General features: G+C 36.9%; 1 protein-coding gene across 1 annotated transcript in view; it reads left to right on the top strand.

Annotated features, from left to right (window-relative positions):
- GMDS (GDP-mannose 4,6-dehydratase) overlaps positions 1–27,040 on the top strand; it is a 405,591-nt gene that overhangs the window by 54,144 nt on the left and 324,407 nt on the right. Inside the window, exons 2-4 of the mRNA XM_021530573.2 lie at positions 5,870–5,914; positions 9,832–9,919; positions 13,173–13,282. Coding sequence (XP_021386248.2) covers positions 5,870–5,914; positions 9,832–9,919; positions 13,173–13,282 — 243 coding nt within the window. The remainder of the gene's footprint in view (positions 1–5,869; positions 5,915–9,831; positions 9,920–13,172; positions 13,283–27,040) is intronic.

Genomic DNA, 27,040 nt, shown 5'->3' with positions numbered 1-27,040 from the left:
AATCTGCATCTGGAGGGTTGCCCATATGATTTACATTTTCATGTTTATAGGCATAATCTTCTAATCTCTAAGCTTTCACTAGTGAGACAGAAAAGAAAGCTAGTTTTCTTTCAAATTCAGAGTTCCTGATTGGTTTGGTTTATATTAGTGTGCTAATATATTAGTATACAATACTAGGCATTCATATTTGAATAAAAAACTAAGGTTTTGTAACTCTTAACTTTTATAAGCTTTAGAAGGCTCTCTACTGAGACTACTCTACTTTTTAGTAATAGTTCTTTGGATAGGTCTGAAAGCTAGCAGTTATTTTGAGTATCTTGATGCCTGAATGTTTAGGGGCGTGATTTTTATGTTTTTTCGAAAAAGCTGTCAAGCACCTGACTGTCATCACTGGGAAGTTTGTGGTGTGCTTGGACATAACACACTATGTGCCATAGGTTCCTGCAATCAGAAAAAAAAAATTATATACTCAGTTTATTGGTGTAATTTGTTTTTCCCAAGGTGAGATGCTAGGGGGAGATTTATGTGATAGATACAAGCTGTTTGATTATTGTAGAATATCATAGAGATTAGACTAAAGGTTTTATGTATTTAAATACCAACACTTTAAAAAATCAGCACCATTTAGCTGACATACCTTACTATTATTGGCTTAAGTTATGCCAAACTGGATGGTATGAAGCAAACTTGAATTACAGAGGTTTATTCTGTTCATGTCAGCCTTAGAGTGGTGCAAGGATTGCTCTTTAAATGAGGGGTCTGTGTTGAGGTTCATAGTAGAATAGCAATAAATATTGGTGATTTGAATAATGTTGTTTCAGATAAAGACAGCTGGAGAGAGGGAGAGTGTATTGGTCTTCTCTGTAACTGCACTTGCAGCTCTGAATACAGCTGAATAGTTTACCAGTGGAATAGTGTGGGAGGTCAGATGGAGCTCAGACTAGGAAATAACAGAATGATTCATTTTTCCAAAGCAACTTTGCTTTTCTTTTGCTTTTAAACAAATCTTAATTGGAAAAGAGTAGTGTAAGTAGAACACTTTCCTTGTTCCTAACTTTTCCTCCTGTTAAATTTTTTTTTTTTGCACTGCAGTTAATGAATTACAAAAACCTTTGATTAAGTGGACAATCTTTTAAAGCAAAGATTATTTTTTTTAACATTTTCTGCCTTTTGACTTTTTCTTTTTGACAGCAGGAACAAAAGGACACTTGTTTTTATATTCCTACTTGGCCAGAATACAAATCAAAATAGCAAAATAACTACTGCATTTGGAGGGTGGCAGCTTTAATAAATCAGTTAAATATTTCAGAGTTCATAGTTCTTCCTGTTTTTAGTATGGGGAATTTTTTATGAATGCTTTAATGCTTTACCTCGATTATCACCTTGAAGACTTGAGACAAAGTGTAGCACTGTTCTTTTTATAGTATCTGTAAAAAATTACTGATTTCCTCTGTAAATCACTGGAAATTATTAGAAGTATGCGTTTTTCAACAGAAATAACTTTTCACTTTATTACTCTCATGGATGTTTCATTTTTGAGGAAGACTGCTCTAGAGTGCTATGAACAAATGAATAGTTGTTACAGACTGCTATTAAAAATCAGCTGGGTGTTGCTTTAGAGTGGTGTGTATCTCCTGCCCCAAAGGATCTACCACCATACTCCAGTTCAATAAGGCTCTGAAATGGCATTAGCTTCTAGCTGTGCAAAAGTTCAAAAGTTGATGAAGCAACAATTTATTGTGCAAGGCCACCAGTGGCACTGCTACCATTAATGGGTAGATGGATTATTCATTCCAACAAGGCTAAATGAAAATGGTGACTCTGGACTGTTTATGTTGTTGCAGAAAGGTGCTTTTAGGAAATAAAACTTGTGTCCTAGGGATGAAAGCATGCCTCTTTTTTCCACGTGCTTTTCCCCAGATTAATTGAACCTACAAAAATTTAACTTCAGCAGAGAACAAATATACTTTGTAGCTCAAAAGGAATTGAGAACTGCTAAGAATGGCCTTGATAATTGACATACCCCTTTAGTTTGAACTTCCACAAACTCACCTTTCTAGTTATTCCTAAGGGCATGGCACTAGGCTCAATCAATTTTGTGTTTTATAAGTATAAGCATCTTTGATTTCTTCTGTGGTATGTGGAAAACCATTACACATTTTTTTCAAAAGTGTAATGAAATCTGAATACTTGATGTACTGTGGGGTGTTTCTTTTCAAATGTTTATATTACTCCCCTGCAACTGAGAGCCCTTTCTCCTCAATGGTACAGTCATAATACACTTGCATCATTTATGTTAGATCTTTAATTCTTTCTCCCCCCTTCTGAAAAAGCACTATACCTCCTCTTCCTCTTGATCTTTTTCCCTTGATCTCTTTTCCCCTGTTTCTTCATCCATCTAGTACTTCCACTCCTCTTTGTTAGCAGAGAGGAGCTGTGGGGAAGAGGGAGTCCTCTGGATTAAGAATGCTTAGGCAGGGCATTGTCTAATTCCTGAATCCAAGAGCTCTGTGGAAGTATGTTGGAATTGGCCAAATCAAAGAAAGAGGATGAAGATAGCTTGCATGTCAGGGTGCTTCTATAGCCTTCCCTGGATGTGTCAGTATAAATCCCAAATTGGTTCATTGCAAATGGAACTTGCCTGTGTAAAACGGTGCAAAATAAAGGAGGTTGGATTGCTAAACAGACTATTGAGTTAAGCTTGTTTTCAGTTTTCTGTATAAATTATTCTGTTATTTGCTCGTGGATCAAGTCAAACTTTATACTGTTTTTATTCTAGATGATTTTGGCAAAACACTGTCTAACTAGTTTGTCTCAATTTCTTCATCATGTTGGAAGTGTTTTTCTTTGATAGTGTGTCAAAGCTTATTGAAGTTTTTGACATTAACTGCTGTATTAAATATAAAATATTGCATGCTAAAGTTGTCTTGTGCTAGTTTATATGGCTGTTTTCTTTTGTCTGGGAGTTTTACAGACGTGTTGTAAGACAGCTGCAGTTGGAAACCTGCTGCTGTGTCTTGGAAGCCAGCTGAAGGATCGTTCTTTGTATGAGCTTTCAAACTAGTATTTGGCTGAAGACAGCACAGAAATTCAAGTCTGAGATGCCAGAGTGTGCTGATGAGGAGCTGTTTTAACTGAAGTGGTTTATTTAGTCAGCCTTGTTAAACTGTTTTGATTGTTCAAGCTGGTCTGACATATCTGTACAGAGCCAGGCCTCAATGTACTGAGCAGCCTGTAGGCAATTTTCTTTCAAAACTGTTTCTCCACAGACAGAGACCTGCTTCTGTTTTCTGCTATTTTGTTGATTTGTCATAAACTGAATCTCATTAGCTGGGTACTTTACATTGGCAATACTAAGCTCTCAAATGAAGTATAATAGCACCTATATTATGTAATAATTTAACACCTAGTTCCTTTAATATCCCTTTTCTGGTCCAGGGATTCCTGTTTCTTGAAAACTTTGTTGTATAAATGCAAATCAGTAGCTTTGATAATAGAATTTATTTGTGTAATATATGTCTCTCCTGTGGCTAAGGGTTTAAATCGCTTTACAAAACTTATTGTTTACTCCCTAACCTCTTTAGGAGAAGATGGAAATGTGCTGTCCTTACCAGCTGCAAACTCTTGGAGGCTTTGATGGCTGTTGTGATTGCCATTCCCAGTGACAGGCTGCTGTACTGAAAAGAAAAGGAAGGGAAGCGTGACCCCTGGGGCCGCGTGCGATACGGTATCGCGGCGCAGGACAGCGCGGATCTGCGCTGTGTGCGATTACCAGACACTAAATCAGCCGTGCTGTGCCAGAGCCAGAAAGCAGGAGCTTTCACACTTGCTGCCTGTTTCCCACTCATTGTAAAGCTCTGCCCTATCACTTGATAGACCTGGAAAGGAAGTGCAGAGGAAGCAAGTGCCACTGCTGGTTCAAAATGTTCCAGGGTAACAACTGGAAACTTTGAGCAATGGCCTGGGTGAGAAGAACAAGACCTTATTGACAGGGTTCAATCCTAGTTAAGTCTGTTTCCCATCAACTTCCTAAGTAATCACAGCCTTTCTTTTTCCTCTCCTTTGCACTCTCTGGGTCCCCCACTTTTACCTCCTTCTAAAATTTTATTTATAATTTTATATTGTAGTGTACTGAGCAACCAAGGAGAACTTGGAAGCTTTACCCTCTTGGGTAAATCCTAGAGGAATTGCTAATGAAAAAGATAACAAAAGCATTAAAGGTAGCTGTCATCTCCCCCTTTGTGCCCATGTTTCTCTTGATTTTTCCATCCAATATTCTTTGAATTTCTCCTTTCAGTAGGACCGTGTTTTTATAATTTGCTGTACATATTCCTCCAGTGAAGCCATGGCACGTGTGGTTTGTTATTTTCCCAATTAACCTGTGTTATAGACTGCTATTACAGGGCACTAGCCCTGTGAAGATCTGTGCATGGGCGTGTTCATGTTGTGGGAGAAAGAAGCTGAAACTTTCTTAGTTTCAAGGCCTTTGAGAGCGTATGAGACTTTATGAAACATTTATATTATCCTTTTCTAATGCTGCAGTTTTAAACATAGAGCAATGTGCTCTTTGTGCACTGTACTGTGCCATTTTGCATTCCCAGGATTTTGCCATCAATACAGTAAGCAATTACCCTTGGCAGTCCTGCTCCCATAGGGCCTCCTAGAGCATCTAAAATTTCTTACTTTAGTGTGTTATTCTTCTTAGGCTCTGTATAAGGCAAAAAAAATATCATTTAATATGAGGTTAAAAGAAGTTTTTCTCTGGAGCAACATGCTTTTAAGGGATGATCAGAGAGAGATGTTTGTTTAGTTTTGCCCTTAAATGTCTCTGGCTATGATTATTACAGAGCAGATCCACATAACAGAGTTCAAACCTGTAAGCTTAGGTGGCATCTCATTGTTTTTATGGTCTTTTTGTAGCAAGTCATTTGGGTCTGGTGGAATAAATTCACATATTGAAGGAACAAGCAATTCAAGAAGTGAGTGAAAGCTGTAGACTTTGGGCATGGGCAATCATTGAATTGGTTAGTGGGAACTCTTTTGGAGGGGTAAACTTTGCTGGGTACACATTTGTAAAGGTGATATGACTTATTTGTTTTGGTAATCCTGGCAATATTCATGCTAGGAGAATCCTCTCATTTCAGAAAAATGTGTGCTAGCACATGTTTTAAAGTATTTGCATTTGAGTAACTTAATATTTTAAGTTTGACAAGGATTTCACATGAGGAAAAAAATAAAAACAACCTGAAATTAAATGGCCCACATTTTCAACCTTCAATAATAGATATTTAAGATCTGAAAATGGATTTTATTGTGTAGTTTAAATATAAGGTGTGCTAGGTTTTTTTTTGAAAATTCAGTAGGTCAGGCAAGGCAGAATTATTGCTGCCTTCAGAAGCCTTGTAGAAGGAGTGCCTGGGCAAGGGAGACGCCAGTGTGACAAGGTGCTACAGAGGCACGTTGGTTTGCAGAGAATACCAAGCTTGTACTATTTTTTTTTTTACACGTTTTTCTTTCCCTATCTCCAAAATACTTCAAATTCAATGACCGTGGTTAGGATATTTTAGAAAGATAGTCCCCAGGCACTTTATGATGGAACTTGGGAAGAGATTCAAGAGATGGGAATTCTCAACCAGCATTTGTAAGCAAGTCATCTTAAAATATACTGCTTCATAGTCTAAAATTAACTAAAGAGAGACTGTAGTATTTTTAGGTTGGTGTATGAATCTGGAGAAATCAAAGTATAGGCTTGTTACCCGGTCTACTCACTACAAGTTTTTTTCTTCGCTCTTTGAGATCTTAAGCAGTCCAAATCTCCCAGGCCTATTCAATGTGTTTCTAACATTTTCCTATATCTTGCTCTTCTCAGGATGGATCGTACTTGGCTGAGTTCCTGTTGGAAAAAGGCTATGAGGTGAGTGACTCGGTGCCTGGCTGCAGGCTGATGGAGTCGTTTGGATGCTGCAGCTCCAGCCCGCTTCCTCTGCTTCTGTCCTTCTCTGTGTATGTTTTCCACTCCAGTCCTAGATAACAAATCAAAACTCCGGAGAGGAATGTGCAACATGGCCTGTAATCATGCCAGGTTATTGTACTATTTATCATCTAATGTCCACTGGTGGATTCCCTCTTCTCCTCAGGGTATAGCTGCTTTGCATGTTTCCCGCCAGCTCAGATAAGCAGTGACCTGTGTGAGCCAAAACTGTAAGGAATTAGGGAATAATTTATGATGCAATGTACCACATACAGGAATAAGAATCTCTTGTTTGTTCTTTCTCCACCTCTCTCTCCACAGTAAAGGCTCCCATTTTTTGGCAGTTATATTTCAGCAATGAAAACCTTGCATTTTGCTTTCTCTTTTCAAAAAGGAAAAAACAAACCGTAAAACAAAATCCAAACAGGAAACCCCAAACAAACTGTACTGTGGTACAGTTACTTTCTACCTTTTCTCTTGGATTAATTTACTATTGCTTAGCACGTGGTTTTTGCTTTCTTTTTCCTTGAAAAAAGGGGGGTCTGATTCCTTGCTGTGTAATTTTCCCTGGCAAAAATCACATTTCTTGTGGTCCAGCAAAGCAACAATCACATTGTTGCTATTGTTTTGGTATGATTTGAGGGGTTTGAACCCCTCAAATGTGGGCATAAATATAAGGTCATTGTAAATGTTGATCACACAAAATGCTTCTAAAGTGTATGATAATGGAAGGAGATGGGGTGGTCTAATTAATCTCCCTATAATGTAGATTAATGTAGTATTTTTTTGTGGTTTAGTAAAAGTAAGTACTCGTCTTAATTTTGAATTGTATTATTTTATTATTTTTGTAATACTGCTTCATAGCTTATTGAGAACTCTCTTCTCAGCCAGTCTGTGCTTCCCATACTTTTGTACCAGGTTAATCTTGCCTTGCTTATTCCATCCTTTCTTTGGCTTTATTTATTAATTTGGTTATTAAAATTTGTCTTTCAGTGTTGTAAATTTATTATTTTTTACTATTGCTCCATTCCATTTGGGGATGAGGGATATCATTGTGGCTTCTTTTCCTACTTTGAAGGTAAAAGCACGTATTCTCTCATAGTCCACAATTAAGTTGGAAACTGATAACAGCAAATGAAATATAACCCTTTCAACAATACAATGGTTGCTATAATTGGGTGGAGTTTTCTCCTTCTATTCTTCGACTCACCATCTTTTTTTTTTTAATTCTTTCCTGTGCTCCCATTTAGAAGCCTCTATTCCTAAATAACTGAACAAAGCATGTGTATGATAACTGATTGCCTTCCTAGTTGAGATGTTTCATTCAACTTCCTTTTCTTTTTCAAATTCCAATGTGTTTGAAGATCTAGCTCTGTGGAGAAAAATTCACTGATACATTCTTAACTAGATTAAGCAGTCTGCACACATTTTTGGCCTGTCATAGAGTTTGCATTTCACTTGCAATTCTCTGTCCCATACAGACAAAGGTACCTTTCATCAGTTTTCTTACACTAATATTGCTGTCATGGATTAAGCCTTTGGCAGGTTTTCTTGCTCTTGTATGTGCATACCAGAATAAGGAGTGGGAGGAAAAAGAAAAAAAAAAAAAAGAAAAAAAAATAGCAGGGTTCACATGTTTTTTTATTATCACTGGTTGTAACAGGCTCTCTGGATTTGTTTGTTTACTGACTTTTGAAGTCCTGGGACGGTTGCATTTAGCACATCTAATTAGTCAAAAGTTTGTATCAAAGTCATAAGCAGACACAAAGCTCTTGCAAGCCCAATGTTTCATCAAGCTTTTGAGCTGGCAAGATTTGACTTATTGATCAACCATTCAGATGAACATGAGTTTCAGCATGACTTAATTCAGAGATAATTGAATGCTCAAGAAGTCTCTCATCAGAACTTTAAGCCAAAAATATTTAATTTTGCTAGAAGAGTCACAGAATAATTTTTTTAGGTTGCAAATGACCTCCAAGATCATCCAGTCCAATGGCTAACCCAACACTGCCAAGTCCACCACTAAACTATCATCCTAAATGCTAGATCTACTTGTCTCTTAAATACCTACAGGGATGGTGACTCAACCACTTCTTCGGGCAGCCTGTTCCAGTTCTTGACAACCCTTTCCATTAATAATATTTAATCTAAACCTCCCCTGTTGTTGAGCACTTCAGTTTGCTTCCTTCAGAATAATTGTTACATTAAAACTGCAAAGTCCAATATTTTACTCAGCAAATAGTTTCAATACTTAAAATATTTTTTGCATCATTTTTGAAAGTGAAGTCATTGTGAACGTGACACTTATGAAAGTGTGTCTCTGTAAACTTGATGTACCTATTCATGCAATCTATGAAGAATTATTTTGATAGGGCTTTTAATTACATGTTGTTTATAATGTATGTTTATAAATCCATCATTTGATGGAAATTTCTTTTTGGGTGGCACATTTCTCAGTGCCACATTGTTCCTGAAAGTGCAAATATTTTATTCAGTTGTGGAAAGTTTAGTTTGAATTGTAAAACATGGTATGTCAGGACACACAAGTGATTTTCTGCAAGGAAATTGACATAATAAATTTGACCTGTAAGTTGTAAAAGTGAAGTTATTGAGCTCTTTTAAATCTTGCCACCAAAATGACATTCTTAAATCAGCAAACTGGTTTCAGTCTTCAGTTATGTGCACTTTTTTATTTGGTTAAATTTTGGATTTAAGGTGAAATGAAAAATATTTTCTTTGTCAATAACCATAGCTTGTGTTATGTGTAAAATAAAAATCCCCAGACTAAACCATAACTCTTAACATTGCCTGTTCCTGCTTCTATATTCTTGCAAATTAACATGAAGTGGGAGAGTAAAGTGATGGCCTCAACAAACCAAGTCTAGGATGCATCAAAGTACAAGGGATCACTTTCAGAAATAAAAGCCAGGGAGAGGTGGAGGACAATCAGATGCTTAAGCTTGATTTCACTTGTGCAAGCACAACTTCTGTAGCTGGTAACCAAAGCTAACATGAATTTTGGCAGCAGACATCATGGGGCTGTCTTACAGGACAGGAGGAAACAGGGTCAATGTTTGAAAAATTTCTCTAATGTATTAGGCATAAATGGTCTTTTCTTTAATGTTAGTCAGAGCCAGTGTAGCTTTTTTTCACCAACTTTTTTATCATGGCAGGTTAAAGGAAATTCCCAACCTGGGTTTCAGCCTTAGGCTTGTCTGTGTCTCTTGCAACCTACTGGAAAACAGTGACTTGTGAGGTTTACAAAAGAGCACTGACTATTCTGGCTGTTCTTCCAGCACCCCAGAAAGCATATGACACCTAATTTTTAAAATACATTTGGGCCTTGCAGCTGCTTCTCCTTCTTTCCCCTTGTCTCCCTTGTTTTTACCCTTCTCTCCTCTCTGTTCACTCTGTCCTTTCCATAGCCCCATCTCCTGCTGTTGCTTTTTCTATGCCCTCCAGAAAGACTTCTCTACAACCAAGGAGCAATGGTTTTCTTGGCATTCACACATTGCTTCTCCAACTCCAGTAATGTTGTCGAGCCTCACTCACTAGGAGATGGTGCTCTGGGGCAATTCAGTGTGTTTTCTGTACTGTGTGTGATATTTGGGCTGCTAGTGGTGTCAACAAGGAAGAAGGGGAAACCACTCAATGGCACGAAGTAAATATGACGGCACCTAACCTCATCTCACAGTATCATGTTTGTGGATTGGATAACTGTCCATCTTTAGGAATAGAGACAAGCTCTGATTTCCTGATGAGAGGGTTAGGCCCATATACACAAGAATTTTGAGTGGTGGTAATGAACATTTTCATCTTAATGTTTACCACTTTTCCATTTTTCCTTGTTCAATCCCCAGGTGCATGGCATCGTTCGCCGGTCCAGTTCTTTTAATACAGGCCGGATTGAACACCTCTATAAGAACCCACAGGCTCACATTGAAGGAAGTAAGACTTTGCTTTTATATTTAAGGTGGTATATATTATATTCAATCTGGGCTGTCTGGTGGAGAAAGATCCCTGGGAACACAAAGGGAATTGAGTTTTCTTCTGCTAGTGTTAGTTAGCCGCTCTGTCTTAGAAAGAAAAATTACTATTTTTCTCTGAAGAAGATATGGCATGAAATATGGATACTCTTGTGTGTGAATTTTTAAAAGTAGAAAATATGAGAGGGACCCAGGAAAGCACTTTGTCATGTAGAAATGCTGCCATGGTTCAGAAATAGCTGGCAGTAGTAGTTAAAAAATGGCTGGGCCAGGAAAATGCTATGTGAGGTTAAAAGTGTTAAGATTTCAGAGTAGTTAAACATGGGGTTTTTGAAGCAGTTATCTTAAGTACTCCACTTGTGTTTCCTCCTGAGCTCCATGGTCTCTATGGAGGTGAGGATTTGGAAACAGCCTGTATTGAGAGCATGAATAAGACATGATCAGTTCTTACTGATGGTAAGAAGAACGAATCTTTGGACCCTCTGAATTCCTGCATCCAAGGAAGGGAGTACATGCTTTACCTAAGGAAAGGCATTGCTCTTGGAAATTTGCTGACAATTTACAGTATTCTCTGTTATTAATCATAATCTGGAAAGTTGAAATTATTACCTTTAGTGTACACATGGCAAAAAAAATTGTTTGTTTTATCTTAAAGGAAGTTAACTGGTCTCTTAATGAGAAACAGCTCCAATGCTGGATGACTTCCAGTTCAGCAGAAGGATTGAGCATTTTAACAAGCACACAGTTCTCCATGATGTGTCTATTTTGTAGAGCTGTGAAAGCTGTCCTAAATAGTCCAGTTTAAGGTATTGATAACAACCAATATCTCCATGGTGTAAAAAAAATTACATCTTTGAAGTCTGTTTCACGCCATGGTTAAACAAAGCCTAATTTTATCAAGTTTAATATATAATGCAACTTGCAGATTTCCTTTGGTCTTTGCTTGAAATTTTTATTTTAAAGATGCCTAATTTCTGACACAGTATTGTTCTGATTAGTTACTACTTACTGCACACGGCTCATTAAAGTATCTGATTAGGAGAGGGGTATAATTGAACAAAATATCTTTCTGAAGAATACTGAAACCTGTTTTTCTGTCAAGAACAATGTAAGAACTGTTTTCCAAGACTTGCTTTCTTGGCTCACAAGGTAGAATGAAGAAAATGAAATCAGACAGGAACCTGTGCATTGTGAGGATCATCTTGTGGTTGTGAAAGGTGATTTAAGAAGACAATGTAGATCACAATAAATATATATATAAAACATTTAAGGAAAGAAAGAGAAAGCAGATGTTAATTTATCCCTCACTTCTTATCTCATTTTCCTTTAACTGAAGAATGTAGCCACATGAATAGGAGGAGAAGGAATTGGACTTGGAATCTCAGGAAACTGAGATTCATGCTGCTCCATGGAAACTGTTTGAAAACAATTGGTTTCCAGGCAGTACTGGAGGAAGCAAAGAAGCAATAGTGGTTGATGTGAGCAAACCCTAATTTTGTCTTTGCCATGTGTGTTTTTCCTGTGAGGAATCGATTGCATGTTGCACGAACACGAAAGTGAACCTCTTTGAAAAAAGTATGGAGCACAGGAAGGAAGACAAAGTGTATCCTAGAGGAAGCCCTCCAGCTGTTGCTTGCTAGGGAGACTTTTAGACTGGATAATATTACTGTGTTTATGAATCTGTGGTCCAAATAAACTCCATTTCTAGTAAGTCTTTCCATTTAGCCTTTCACTCTTGAAAGGCCCTATTTTTATGTGAGCCAGGAGGGAACATATTCCTGCTCTCCTTCAGAAAGGCCATTTGTACCAGAAGCTTTGAAGACTTGATGGTGGACCAAAATAAGCACTCTCCTTGAAAGCACTAAATTTTTGGTAATAGTGAGCTGGTGTCTCTGTTTCCTGGGTCAGCCCAGCTGGCAGCCCACCTTCCCCTGGGAAGCTCTGAAACTACACTCTGGCCTGGGGGTTGTGGCAGGACTGCATGTCTTTGGTGTAGGAAGAGGAACACAGGCTCTGGCATCTCTTTCCTGCCTAGCCACAGCTTCAGCTGGGTGTGAAGTCTCTTCAGAATGTCCTTTTCAACTGATATTGATGAGAAAACAAATTTCAAGAATATCCCATGCCTGAATTACTTTATTGACCTGAAGAACCTCATGTACATGTTAAATGGGAATGTGGATTTGGATCTCTTGCAATAAGCCTGGTATTTCAGGACTAAAAAAAAATTAAATTATTAAATGAAAATCTATATATGTATGACAAGCAAATATAAACAGCTAATTCATCAATAGTTAAGACTTTTTATTGGAAAGATCTGTGAATAGCAGTGTGGTTGTTTGATTTCTCAGTTTTATTTTAAATATGAGCAAAAAGGAGATATGTTTGTGAATTTAACTTTTGCAATATCTTCTTGGCAGGTCAGGGTCTAAAAACAAGGACAACTTGATAAACCATTGCAACTTGCTCTTTAAATTTTGACAGGAGCTGGTTTCATGCTCACAAATTAGAAATAAACCGATGTCTGGAAAGGATAAATAACATCTGTATCTAACCAATTTTGAAGTTTTGATGCATAGTATCACAAACCATGTTTCATTGTCAGTTAAAATGTTCTCTTAAATTCCTTTCCAGTGTGCATCTGTATTTTTTTTTATGAAAAAACAATAAGAACAAATGCAGCCGATTGTACTAAAATATTATCTAAATGTTCACCTAGTAGATACATTACACATCTTTGTTGTGTTGTGAAATTACTCATAGTGAGAAACTAAAACATATGCAGCATTTTGGGAAGAAGAAGAAAGCCATTGGTGAATGCCTAAGAAGTTATTAAAACATTTTTGAGTGAAAGATTGGAAGCCCAAATTAAAAAATGCCCTATTTTTGTGACTGAAATTCTGTATCTGATATTGAGTTTATTAATACAACCTGGGAAAATGAAGTTGTAAGCTACTAAACAAATGATATAAATGTTGGTAGATAAATAAGATTATTGAAAAAATAATCTGAAATACTATTCTTTACTCCTATGGAGAAATGTATTTTGTGGTTAAAGCAGAAGAGAAAAAAAACAAGCAAAACCAAGTTTAGCTGCTAATCTCGACTTTTTCCAATAAATGTTTACTCAGACCTTGACCTGAAATAGGATATGGACCAAAAATGCATTATTGTTCTGAGATTAAAGTGTATTAACTCTGTATTCTTAAACTCTGAAGACATGAAGCTGCACTATGGGGATCTCACAGACAGCACCTGCCTGGTGAAGATCATTAATGAAGTCAAACCCTCTGAGATTTACAACCTGGGAGCTCAGAGCCATGTCAAAGTGAGTAGCCTTCTCTAGCACTGAGAATTGTGAATGTGTGGTGGTGTCAGTATATTACCTTGATTACTTTATAGCAGTTTTAACAATTGTTAATTTCATTAGGTAAACACTGTCTTCAGTCAAGACAGTCGTGTTTGCTGTGGTGCTAAATTACTGCATGAGTTTGCTACTCTATATTAAGGTCATAAGAAGAGAGGTTTAATTGTCATTGTCAACAAAATCTGCATGCTTAAAAATCTGTTTTTTTCTGCCACATGAAACAACTTTTGCTGTAGACTTTGCTGCTGATCAGTCCTAGCTGAGAAATTATACAGTGTACTTAGGTCAAGCAGTACTTAAAACAGCATTTTTTGGTTTGTTTAAAATATATAACATATAAAATGTTAAAATATACACATACATTAGAATGCATCACTTCTACAAAAGCTTCTTCCATACCAGTTTTCATACAGGTGATACTCTCTGAAGTATTGAACTACAAACAGTAGGTTGCTACCTGCAGTATTGCAACACTTTTGGTTACAAAAAATCAAGTTAGAGAAAGTGGAATAAAAAGGGGCAATTAAAAACTTGTAATTTGACCCTGGCAAGTACTGCTGTAGCCAAAGGACAGAAAATGAATAGCAGAGGCAGTAACTTTGTGGTTTGCATTTATTAAGCTACACTGCTGTAAAAGCTCGGTTTACTAACAAGTGACCAGTATTTACTTGCAAAATTCTCATTCATACTTCATGATTACAAACTGATGTCCAGGTAGCAAATTGTCACGAAAATAAATTGTGTGTCAGTCATAAGTCCTGTCCATATTGTGTGCAATGTGTAAGCATTCTAAAGTGATAATATTTCCTGGCTTCTCTTGAAGTGAGAAATTAGAGTATTTAAGCTCCTGAACATCAGTTTGGCTTTAGTTTTCTGAGTAAGCCCTCCCACAAAAAGCGGTGTGCTGTTCCTATCACTGTAAGCATTGAAATGCAGCAAGCGGAAATCACATGGAAAAACTGCAGTTATTTGTCAACACATACAGCACACAGCAGAATACACACATAAAATAAGAATAAATCTGCTTTTAATTTGCTTGCATGATTGAATTAACTGTGTTCACATTCATCTGGTTTATTAGCTCATGTACAGCAGTATAACAACAGGGGTGTATTAGTCCAAGGGCAGAAGATGGTCCAGAAGATAACTGAACTGCTGCTTTGCAGACTGAAATCTGGGCCAACAAACTATGCTGGATATTTGCAGTCCACAGCTAGGTGTCCCAGCATCCCTTCACTTGAACTGTATAGCAATCACTGTATAGCAATCTCTGTGGGAGTTACCTGTCCCACTTAATTTGGGACTAGAATGTTAGTACCATGCTAACATCATCTATCTCCACGTGCTTGCTGCAGCTGCAACAGCTTGGTCACAGCACTGGCAGGGCATGAAGGGGTAATAGTGGTGCTCGTGCTGCTGCGAGAATTTCTTGGATGATTCTGCCATGGTTATGGGAAGGATTATTCTGCAAATGTCTCACTGCATGATTAGCTCAGCTGGTTAGAGCATGGGGCTAATAATGCCAAGGTTGTGGGTTTAATTCCCATATGGGCCATTCACTTAGGAGTTGGACTTGATGATCCTTCTAGGTCCCTTCCAGCTCAGACTGCTCTATGACTCTGAGCCAATGCAGATCTGATGCTGACTCTTGGCTTTTAGAAAATTAGGACATTTTCTAATGTCCTAATGTCCTGGAGGATGATGAAAATGGCTCTATTAGAAGCTGACCTGGATGCATCAAGCTGATACTTGGGCAATGTTAGCAGTCCTGTGGGAAGTGTAGATGAACTTCTTCAAGGTGTGCTTGCTTCCATCTGCAGTGTTGCACTTGAGGGGAGAAGATAAGCACCCCAAGTCTGTTGATTAAGGTGGTCAGGGGAAACTTGAATCTGTTATTGGTAGAAGTTAAAAACAGTCCAACAGTGTTCAGCATTTTAAAACAATTCCCAATGTTGAAAGACAGAGTAGAACTTGACCATCTGTTCACGTGAATGTCTTCGCTAAACAGCTGTTAGCATTAGACTGTGGTTATATTAACTTAATTTGTGTATATCATGTTTGGGGAAGGAGAGAAAAGAACTTCTAATCTTAGCTTGCTTCACATTCTGGTCACTTTGAATCGGTGACGTCTTTGGGATTTTTTTGGTGGTGTTTGTATTGGCTTGTGTTTATGCAGAATAAAGTTTTCTATCACTCTCACTTCCAGTTAGTTTGTGTGAGCCGTGCAGAAATGAAGGAAAATAAAATCATAGGAAGTTGGTCTGGTTTCCTGTAGGAAACCAATGAAGATGAAATTGGTTCTTGGAATGAACCCACAGTAGTCTGGGAAATACTGTCAGAGAAGACATTTTTCTGAATCATAAATAGTGAGGACTGTGACTCATAAACTAGGTCACTGGAAGGCTGATCTGATTTTGTACATGGGAGAAAGTGAGAGAAGACTGAAACTTGTTCCTTATTAAAAACAGTAAACTCAACTGAATGATATCATCAGTAGGAACAAATTATCCAGTGTGCATTCCTGTCTGTTTTGGTGAGAAACAGGGATTAGCTCTCTGACTGTGGCTTCGCCATGGGATGTTTAGAAAACAGTAGCACATTCACTTCATGGCTACTAAATAAACAGTTTAGCCTCATTTTCTCTATTCAGTCTTTATATGTCCTTCTGCTTTGAATTGTAGTTCTTTGGGAATCTGGTGAACTGACTATGTTTTGTTCTTCATTTAATTTTGTTTTCACAGTACATTGATTGTAAATAATTATCTATTATTGTGTATAGTAGCATGCAGATGGCTTAATCCAAATTCTGTTATCCATAACTCTATATTTATATCCCTCTGTTGAATATCTTCAAAGTCAATTATCCAAATGTAAGTTGTCTAAAATGATGTAAATGTCTCTTTTTGCACAGTTTTTTAGAGGAGGCACACACATATAGATATAAAATTGGAACTATTTTTTCTTGAAGGACAGATGATCACATCACTATTTGAGTGCACTGCAAAATTTTGTTTGTTTTCTTTGAGTTGTACTGAACTAGTGAAGCTGGCAAGTATTATTTGACAAATTTTTGAATCCAAAAGGCAGTGTAACCTCAGTAAAAGATAATTTTTCAGTGTATCTGAGCAGTTAAATGTGGGCTGGTTTCATGGCTTGCTGTCTAGTAGTATTAAATAGCCTGGTCAGTGCATAGGTCTTCAGAGCCCAGGGAGGAAAATCCCAATTTACGCAAAAGCCTCACCCATGTCTCTTACTGAATCCTGAATCTGTACTTGGATGCTGGTTGGTGGGAGTGTGATATCCACAGAGAGGGGAAACTTGAAGTACACAAGCAAATGTTTACATCATATAATTTCAACAGAATTGCAGACTGGTTGAAGGTCAGAAGGGACCTCTGGAGACAGCGTAGTCCAACCCTGTTACTCAAAGCGGAGTTATCTAGAGCCGGTTTCAAAGAACTTTGTCAAGTGTTTAGTCGGATGGAGACCCCACAACCTCCCTGAGCATCCTGTTTCCTCACCTGTTCATTTCCTTCTCTCTTACAGTAAAAACCTAGCACACACCACCACACATTTTCATATTTTTAAATGGCATGTTTCCTGTATTTCAATTTCTGACCATTGCCTCACCTCCTGTCACTGTAAACTGCTGAGAGGAGTCTGTCATCCTTTCCTATCCCACTCATCAGGTGACACATCAGGGAGATCATTCTCTGAGCCTTCTTCAGGCTTAACAACCCCAGCTCTTTCAGCTTCTCATATGACAGATCCTCCAATCCTTCAGCCTTTTTTGGGTTAAGACTACACTGACCAGTTCTTCCTTGACTGTAAGAATTGTCTGTTCATAACATTTCCCCTTATGAGCTGTTCAGTCACCCACACCAGGTTATTGATGCCATTCAGAAACCTTCTGGCTTGTACCTGCTGCATTGTCCCCATAACAGATGTCAAGATGGTAAAAAGCACCCATGAGGACCACGATATATGAAGATAAGCTTTCTTAGCTTACCTGAAGAGAGCCTGATCTACTACTACATCACATTCTAAAGCCTGTTTGCATCCCCAGACTCCTCGTGGTCTGAGGAATATGAACCATATGAGAAACAGGTCATCTTTATCATTTCCTATCACAGTCTTTTATGGGATGTTTCTTCCAGCAGTTGTAATTGTGGTTGTGATAATTGCTGGGGGGAAATGGTGCTGTGCAACTGTATAGTGAAGAAGGTGGTTTTGGGTCATGGCATGGAAGCTGGCATCCTCCTATTTAGTACACTAGTCAATCTGATTATTAAAACTATACATAGCTGGCTTTCTCCTGCAGGTTTTATCAGTGATGTTGTAGGGGCAGTACTCTTCTCCCATCACTTTTCTATCCATGCACTTAGAGCTGAAAATCATCTGTGAAAAGGTCTGTGTTGCAGAGGATGGTGTTGATCTGAGACAGTCTCACATGAGGAAGGTGCTTTCATGGCATATGTACAGCGAGTGCTTGGTGACAAGGAAAGTCGAGGCACTGAACAACTTAGTGTGGAACTAAGTACTGAAGTCTCCTGATTGCAGAGTTCTGGCATCCTTTGAAAGTCTCATGCTGTTCAATAGCCAGGTTTGGGAATGCGTCCTCCTCACAGAAGAGCTCTCTATTAAAGCTCCTTATGTTGGAAACTCTTCAGTTTGGTTTCCCTTAGCTTTAGATATCTCAGTAACACTAAACAAAATAGCTCTATCATTGTCTATTTGATGGATTAATTCTGAAAATAATTCTTTTGCACTGGAGAGGCTTTTGTAGTATGGTCCATTAAACAGGTATACTCTAATTTGTTGAGTGGGTTTTTTTATCACACATAAGTATCATTAACAAGTAAATCTTAATGGTGCTACCTCTATTTTTATGTGCTAACTGTATGTACACAGTTTGGTTCTGATCCTGTAATGCTTTTTCATGGCAAAAAATAGTGGTGATTGTCGTTGGCCACTTGGGCTTATGAACTTTTTTTTTCATTAATACAGTATTGCTCTGTGAAACTGTAGGCTAAATAATTCAAAGAATTAATTGTAAAGTGTTTCCACTATTTCATTACTAGCAAGCCTGATAATTGCTTATAATTGCATAATTCATGGTTTGTATACTGTACTTTGGGGTATTTATCTTTCATTTTGCTGTTTAATTATTACACGGGTTTTAACTTTCCTATGAATGTCACAGAAGCTCACAGCTTCTGAGAAAATGAACGGATTTTTTCTATGTTTTATAGAAGAAAAATTTTGGCTGTTCAGTGTAACAAGATCTAGTCTAGTTAATTTTAAAGAATATTAGCAATACTCTGTAGAGATGTAGTACAACTTATTCACAGGAAAAACATGCCTAACAGACCTTAATTTTATGTCATTAGAGAATTTTGTAGCTAGGCTTTATAGAATATGTCATCTCAATATGATATCAAATTCCTTCTGATTTAGCATGTGTGGCTGTTCAATTTGTTAGCCAAAAGCTGAGTTTCCAAACCCGATTTATACTGTCAGGCTATGAATATAGAGCCTTCTGCCCTAGGGTAGCTCTGATTACTGTAGGACCCCTGTGTGGACCTGTGGTTCTGTGGCGTGCTCAGGTACCTGTCAGTCTCCTGTCATCTGTTTACTGGTGGTGGCACCAGCCTTGGGAGCACAGCCTCACTGGAAAATTGTGCTAACCAGCAAACACAGTGTTTGCACAGGGCTTTAGATGGTGGGCTCTTGGTCCTTAGCCAGGACAATTAGGCTCTCTGCTGTAAATACAAAGGAATAAAAACTAGCTGGGCTACCTTCTACCCTGCAGTGTTTTTGCTCATTCTGGTATTACCCAGGGTGTGATCTTGTAGGGTGCTGAACTGTCTTAATTTAGTTCAGCACACCCTTTTAACTGCTTTAACTTCAGATTGTTGCATTTGTTCAAATGCTTTCCTGAGTTTTGTGCAGGATGATGTGTCCTTGTGGGATGGAGTGCACCAGAGAGCAGAGTAAGCCTCTCAAGTGATTCTTTCAAATGCTTATATGTGTTGTTTTGCTGTGTACCTTAAATTCTTTAAGTAATCTAATTCCTTTTGAGTGGTCAGGTTTTAGGTAGCTTTAAACTTGAGATATTTTGGGCAATGCTTTTAGTATAATATGTGCAGTACCTGTTCAAATAGATTCTGTGTGGCCTGGAAGGAAAGGTAATTCCAGTAATAATTAGCAATTGGAATTATATATGTCTCTTCACTTGGTTCACTAAGTATTTATTGCAACCTTATACAATCCTGCAATTGCAGCTTGTACTGTCAGACTAAATAGATTTAAAACCAAGCGTTAGCAAAAAACTTAGTGCAACTATTAATTTTATTAAACAGATTAACTTTAATAGTTAACTATATGTATTATAGCTGCAAATGCTATGAATACATAAAAAGAACAAGGGAATAATACACTCAGTGGTACTAGTACAAATACAGGCTTTAACAAATTGCTTTCCAAACCAAGTACTGTTTATGTTAATATCAATTAGAAAATTAAGGTATTATGTTTATGGGTATATTTTAACTACAGAAGAACTCTCATGACCTCTGCTGCAGGCTGGTATTGCCTCTGTGCCCTTCTATTCCATATCTCTCATTTTCTCCTTACCTGTGCCCGCCCTTCAAGAATAAAGCCCCTTCTTTCTCCCTGCTCTTGCTCTGAACTAAGATTCTTTCCCTCTCTGTAGAAAAATACGCAAGAGTTCAAATGCTTTTTGGATCACAGTGACATTATTTATAATTCCTGTGAAAAGCTTGCACTTCTTTAGTCTTTCTTTTTGCTGTTTTATCTTATGAATAATTTCCAGGGTAAATGCTGAAGCACATTCCTGCAAATACGTTACTTAAGTGTATTGGGAAAGGAGCCATGTAAAAAAAAGTAGTGCTTAATCAGGGATGCAAAAAGAACTAGACTGAGCTCTGAGACAGGACTTTTCCATATGGTTTAGTAATTAAAGAGCAGAATGTACCCTGTCGCTGATTTTAACCGAAGATTATAGATTCTTTTAAGAGTTTTTTGCAGTTTTCAGTGGGTGTATCTTGCATGATATTTTACAAATGCAAGCTGTGGACTTTTTTCAGCTGCTGTTCTTGCTTTGTGCAGTTACATACAAAGCAGGCTGAATGCTGTGATGAATGAAGTGGTGTTTATCTTTGTGACCCTGATGACGGGTAAAGTACCACCTCCTTCATCTCGTGCTTTGTGTGTGGCTTCTACTTGGAGGCTCTGTGATTTGACTTCCTAACTGACTTCTGAATTTTATGTCTGGTGTAGTGAAGAGGGGCAGCCAGTGAATCCATGTTCATTCAGTGCCATAGTCCCAGTTACATCTGGATACGTGCTGAAATCAAACGCTCAGTGAGCTCTGCTGCTGCATAATTAAATTGCAAAGTTTAAAATAATTGCTTTAAAGTATATTTTATTTAGAGGTGTCCTATAAATGGAAGTTGGTTAACTTGGATTCCCTTTTCAGAGAAGAGTGGTATATCATATAATTCTACTTTTGTTTGCAGTAATCAAATATCTGCTGTTACTGTAGTTATTTTTTTTAGTACAAAAGTAATTGCTGAAGTGGTTTCGGCTTCTGGGCATGAGCAGGGAGGAGTGATCAAAAACTTCCCTGAGTGTTTTCTTCTGACAGCTGCTGCAGGGGAAGAGAAAGGTGGGGGAAAGGGAAGGCAAAACGAGCTGTGGCATTCACAGCGTTGTATTTCTTGTGTCAAATAGATGGCAGCAGAGCGTTGTACACAATGGAGCAGATCCATCCTGGAATGGGAATGGGGGGGGAATGACACTTCAAGCTGACTTGTATCAACTGCAGCCTTGAAAGACTTGTCGTTTGGCATAAAATAGGGAAGAAAGCTACTATTGATAGTGCAGGCGCATAGAGGATGAAGAAGGGTATGAGATGCTATAAAGTACTGAATTTCTGGAGTAGTCCCAGGTGGCAAAACTTAATCTTTTAAGGTATGTCATCCACTCATGCAACATGATTGAAATCAGCTAACATAATATGCATGTCAAAATAAAGAGACAGAAAGAAAAAGAAAGTATTCACAAGTTGCAACTGAAAGTGATATACAGCTGCCTTGGGGTACTGTAGGAGTTGGCCAGAAAGCCTATATTTCATTTAAGCGAGTTAGAGAAAGGAAATGTCAGTCCTCAATCAGGCAAGCATTCTTTGGTAAGGTTTACTTAAATGTCAGCATTCTTAGGAAAAGAGCTGCAGTCTGTTCTGCTCTGATCCCCAAAATTAGATTTGCTATTAAAATGGGTCAAGCTGCAGATCTGTCTCTTGAAGTGTTTGATTAATAAAACTAGTCCAGGGTTTGGCGTAGTATTTATTAAGTACAAAATTAATGGCTGCAAAGTAGCTGCAGTCATTGTATGCATTAACATATTTTGTTTTATGCTCATCTACATCTAAAATTTTGGAGCAGGGCGATCCCAAAATAAAAGGTGGAATTGAAGGCTTTGATGTCAATGATTGCTCAAGCCTTCAGATTTTAAGGTATCATGGTAGAAAGGTGTAAAAGAAGTTGAGAAATTATTATTAGTAATGTATCATGATGCGTCCAGAAATTGTGTCAAGGCTAGAAAAGTCAATATGGGGTGCTATCTTATTTTGTAATATATTTTATTTTTCTTATAGCTTTGAGTGCAACCATCCTGGCTAAGCATTAGCTTTATGGTTATATTTATGATAGACCACATTAAGTGTTTACTTTCTGTAAACGTGCTTTTTAACCCAGCTGCCTGAAAAACTATTGCAGCAGCTTAGAGATATCTGGGAGGTTTCTATTTTGATAAAAACTTGTTTCTCATATAATTACATTTCTTTTCCCTTGATTTGATATTTTAGTGATCCATCAACCCTCTTCATCAAGCTATTAAGAAACCCAAACCACTATGTAATTTATTTTTTACAGGTTTAAAGAAAATTATATTTGACTCACTTTGAAGTGTTGCAATTAGTGCAAGCTGCTGCAGTTTACTGAGATTGGAGGGTAACACAGGTCTGCCAGAGTGTAGGTGATTTTCAGTATCGTTCATCATACCGTGTGGAAAGTGTTAATATAATAGCTATGACTTTTGGAGCTTTTTCATTGTGCTTAAATTACTGCTCATGCAGAAGAAAAAGTGTGTCTGTGTGTGGTTTTTTTTTATTCTTTTGCTTATTTTATTATTGTTTATTTTCTTAAAGTGGCAATTTTAAGAAAAATCTAGGTATAACAATTATATACAGTATCTGCTATATGAACATGGGTCAAGCTATGAAATTAAGGAAATGCATGTGATTTTTTTTGGATGAGTAATAATATAAAGCTATTTTAGTACATTTTTTTCTCTTGCTAAGTGTTAAATCTGTTATATAATTTAATTCCTTTTTCATTGTGTCTCTGAACACACTTCCATGGAGACATATTAAATTCTTGGAAGAAATAACATGGCTGTGTTTTTATATTTTTACAAACCATTTACTAAATTGTGACTACACAATAATACATGCATTGCACTGATTGTCTTGATGAATTAGGTTGGCAGAACAAATGCAAACTTTTTAAAATAAGCAGTTCCAAAACTCTCTCGGTAATTTTTCTTGAGGCTAAATTCTACAGACTGCTATTGAAGCCAAACCTCATTGAAATGTTTGCAAGGGGGTTGCTGGGGAGGGAGGGTTGTTGTTGTCTCTTGCCACTTTTCCACTGAGGTGAGGATATTAGCTTGAATGACATCATTTAATTTTCTCAATTTTGAAATGGTGCATTTGCATAACAAAGCAGTATTTCTTTTTTTTTCCTTCAGTTTCATTAGAACTGTCGGGGTGTATGTGTGTGTGCATGTTTCCAGTCTTCTTGCTGAGTAATGCTAGATGTGTTCTTTGTTCTATGTAAGTTTGGCTTTGTGGTTTAAGCAACTTTAAAAATGTATGTATATCCTCTCGACTTACTTCATCTGTGGATGAAATAGACCGTGTCTTAAAGCTTCTCAGTGTTTTGCAGGCATGCAAAACAAGAGAAATAAAGTATTTTCTGTGGTGAAAAATTATTTCATTTATTTTCTTATTGTGTTAAACAGCATTGAGAAAACCTAAATCACACAAAACATTTCTGTGAAAGAACTGTTGCAGTGAGACGTGCACAGTCAAACTCACAGAACCCCTATGATTTAGAACGGCTGTGTGGATAGGAGTGACAGAAGAGAGATTAATTCCACTGTTACAATAGACCATGGGCACAAGTTAATATTTTTCCTTGAGTATTTTAGAAATTGAAGGAAAAGGAAACATTATTTGTTTATAAGTTCCAGAACGGTGTTGAGACTATTTTTTGTGCTACTTCATTATTGTCAATAAATGTTGCTGCTAGGAAAAAGTGAAAGTTGTAATTTTGAGATGTCTAGGATCTCTTGGTGTTATGTTCATTTTTATTTTTAAAGCGAAAATCATGAGAGAATCTGTATAGAATATTGTATCTTAACTGAGTGTCTCTTGTGAATGAGATGATTGTTCTGTAAACAGTGTACATCTGGTATTTATTGATAATCCATCGGAATTAGGAATCAGAATAGTTTAAATACTGTTGCTGCAGTTTAATCTTATTGTGATGATGCTGTGTTACATTTTACTAGGCAGAAAACAGCTATTCAGGAAATGTCTTCATTTTCTACAGACACTAAGGAACTTTCCCCTGCTTGTGCAAAACACTCATGTTTGGGGAGAGAGAACATCTGAATATGTGTTTGTGCTCTAACATGCAACTTGTTTTATATAATAGCTGATTATTTGGAAAAAGCTTAATTAAAAAAAAAAAATCCAGTACTGTATTACTTTACATTAAGAACTCCCCAATTTCAAATTGTTTGATCGCTCCGACGTTTTCAAATGGAGCTGTAGTGAGCATCTTTGGTGATAGACTTGGACTCCAAAACACTGGCTACAGCAACAGAATTAGTCTAGTGGTTTATTTTCCTATACAACTATGCATACTAGCTTTGCATTACCCTATTTTTCATTAAGTATTTACCAAACATATTGGCTAGCATAATTGAATTGTGAATGTCTGAACTGCATTTTTCCTGTAAGTATGTGATGCTGAGAAATAGCATTTTAATTTTAGCCAGACATTCTTGCATAATGTTGCTTCATGGTGATGCAATTTCACTGGCATAGCATCAGAACAAAGACTACAGCATCAAACAAGGACGTAAAAACAAATTAAAGGATGCTAGAAGCTTTAATCACTGCTTTAAAGATTTTAATATGCTTAATATTCCTGAATATTTTTAAGCTCTGTGTGTGTTTGTGTAACAAGCTGTGAGTTCTGTGGAGCTTTTCTAATTTTATATTGGTGTAATATTTTTTCTTTGACTTGTTTCTAAAACTTGACTGTAGCAAAGAACATCCACCAGAAATGATGTATTTTAATTACAAGGCATATGCAACCTATGTATTTAGTTAGCTGGGCAGTAAAATTTAATTGCAAGGCTCTAAAAAATGCTCCTGGAAACACTGCATACATTCAGCATAGCTAAGTCTTTGGAGCTAGTAAAAGATTCAGTTAGTGTACTAGATCCACATTATCTAAAATCCCAATTCCTCTGAAAAAAAAATGTGCATTGAGTGAAGGATACTATAAGATACTTTTTTTTATGATACTGATCTATTCTGTTATTTCTTCCATGTCTAAACTTGAATTACAGTAGCGGTATTTGCAAGTTTATTTGAAATAAAAAGGTATATAATTCTTTCTGCAGATTTCAAAAGTTACAACTCAATTGAAACACTACTGTATGTATATAGCTGATAAGTGAGAATTATTTTCAGATGTGCTATGCAAGGAATTCTGTAAAACACTTAGTTTTGTTTGTTGTGGTTTTTTTTTTTTTAAATGTAATAGATGTTACTGAAACTGGTTGCAATATTTTTACCAAAACAAAAAAAAAAGTGACTGATTAACTTGTCATGAGGTGTGATTTGAAGGCGGTTCACATCACTGGCAGAAATTCTTTATAGTGCTTGGGAGCATTTCATGCTTGCAGGTTTTTGTCACTGTACTCTGTCTAATACTTTTTGTTCAGCTATCAGTATTTCTAGGTGTTGTGCATTTTCATTTTGTCACATTTAGATGTGGCATTACTGAATGCATCCAAATTCCACTGAATGGCTGTGTTTCATAATGCTACTCTACATGTCTCTCTGCATTATTTTTTTTAATAGTTTATAATGATAAGGAATATGTATTAGAAATTTGAACTGTAGGCGCTGAATGCTAATTAGGATTTACAAGAATGTCATACAAGTCAGTTGATGACAAACTTTGGGTGGTTTTTGGAGAATTGCATACTGCTAGCTGTGTTTAAATTGTGTAAAGTAGTTTATTACATGTAATTCGCTGCTTTGAATTTGTGGTTAAGGTACTGAACTAGATTCCTCTATAAATATTAGTTTAGGGTATTCTATATTTTTACTGAATAAGTCAAAGTAAATGATTTTAACTTTCTCTCCAGTGCTTCAGTTTAAAATAGTTGAAAATCTGATGATTAGCATCAAGTCGTATTGAAGTCTAAATTTCTGAATAATGACATGCTACTGATCAATATAAATTAGGATAATATCAGTCTAGATTTACCAATCTATTAACAGGAATATTGTTGCAATTTAATGTTTGAAAAATCCATGTAACAGTATCTAGTATGAAAACCTGTCCTCATTCACAGGGCAATTTTTTCATTGATTCAATGGTTTCCTTAATAAAGCAGAAATATTTTTAATCCGTGAATAGTTTGCCTTAAAACAAGAGTAGGGGGGAAGGGAAGTAAAAGAAAGTTTAGCATAATAACCCCCATTGATAAAACAGAATTGCCTGCAATATATTATCCTTTCTGTCAGCAAGTATAGATTAAAGTTGACTTTTCTTTTGTAAGCAAATGCTAATATTTTTATAGGAGGGGTATCTTCTTAATGATATGTTATATATGCATATTTACTGTTAGAGGTTAACATGTTCACAAAGTGCAGTGTTAACAAAGTGAAACATGACTTTCTAAAGCCATGGAGTATAAATAATTTGAAAATTTAAAGGTTGCAAGGACAATATATTGAAAATGCAATTACATTTAAAGGCAAGGAAGCAATTGAAACTTAATTAAATGTAGTTTAACTTTTAATTTATGGTTAGATTTATATTATTTTATATAAGCTGGCACTTTTGATTTTGTGGGGTGTGGAAAGATGAACACTTTGCCTTTAATATTTGATGAGGAACTTTTTCCATAGTGTCATTAAATGCTATGAGTAAAAATGTCACAAGTACTTTTTAATGTTTTTGAAGTAGCTTTCATTCATATGCCTACGAGTCTGGAAAGAACATCCCAAAGTGCACATGGATGTGAGTAAATTTGGCTGTCACATCACACATTTGCTGAGGTTCCCTTGGGTTTGTTTGTGTGTTAATCTCTCCTGCTTTGTTGGGTATGTAGCAGCACCTCCAGCACAGAGGATGCTTCTCCACCTGTCTTCCAAACCCCAAGTGGGCTCTGCTCTGGTTGTAGCACCTCTTCTGGATGGCAGTATTGTGCTGGAATGTCAGACCATAGCTTAAATGGAGCAGTTAAATGGAAATATATATTTGATTCACTTCCACTAATACACAGTTAGGGACCTTACTTCAGACTAAGCTTTCTGATGTGC

Source organism: Lonchura striata, chromosome 1, assembly GCF_046129695.1.
Source record: "Lonchura striata isolate bLonStr1 chromosome 1, bLonStr1.mat, whole genome shotgun sequence".
Classification (NCBI taxonomy): Eukaryota; Metazoa; Chordata; class Aves; order Passeriformes; family Estrildidae; genus Lonchura; species Lonchura striata.
The sequence above is the reverse complement of the archived record's forward strand: the minus strand, read 5'-3'. Positions and strand labels throughout refer to the sequence as shown.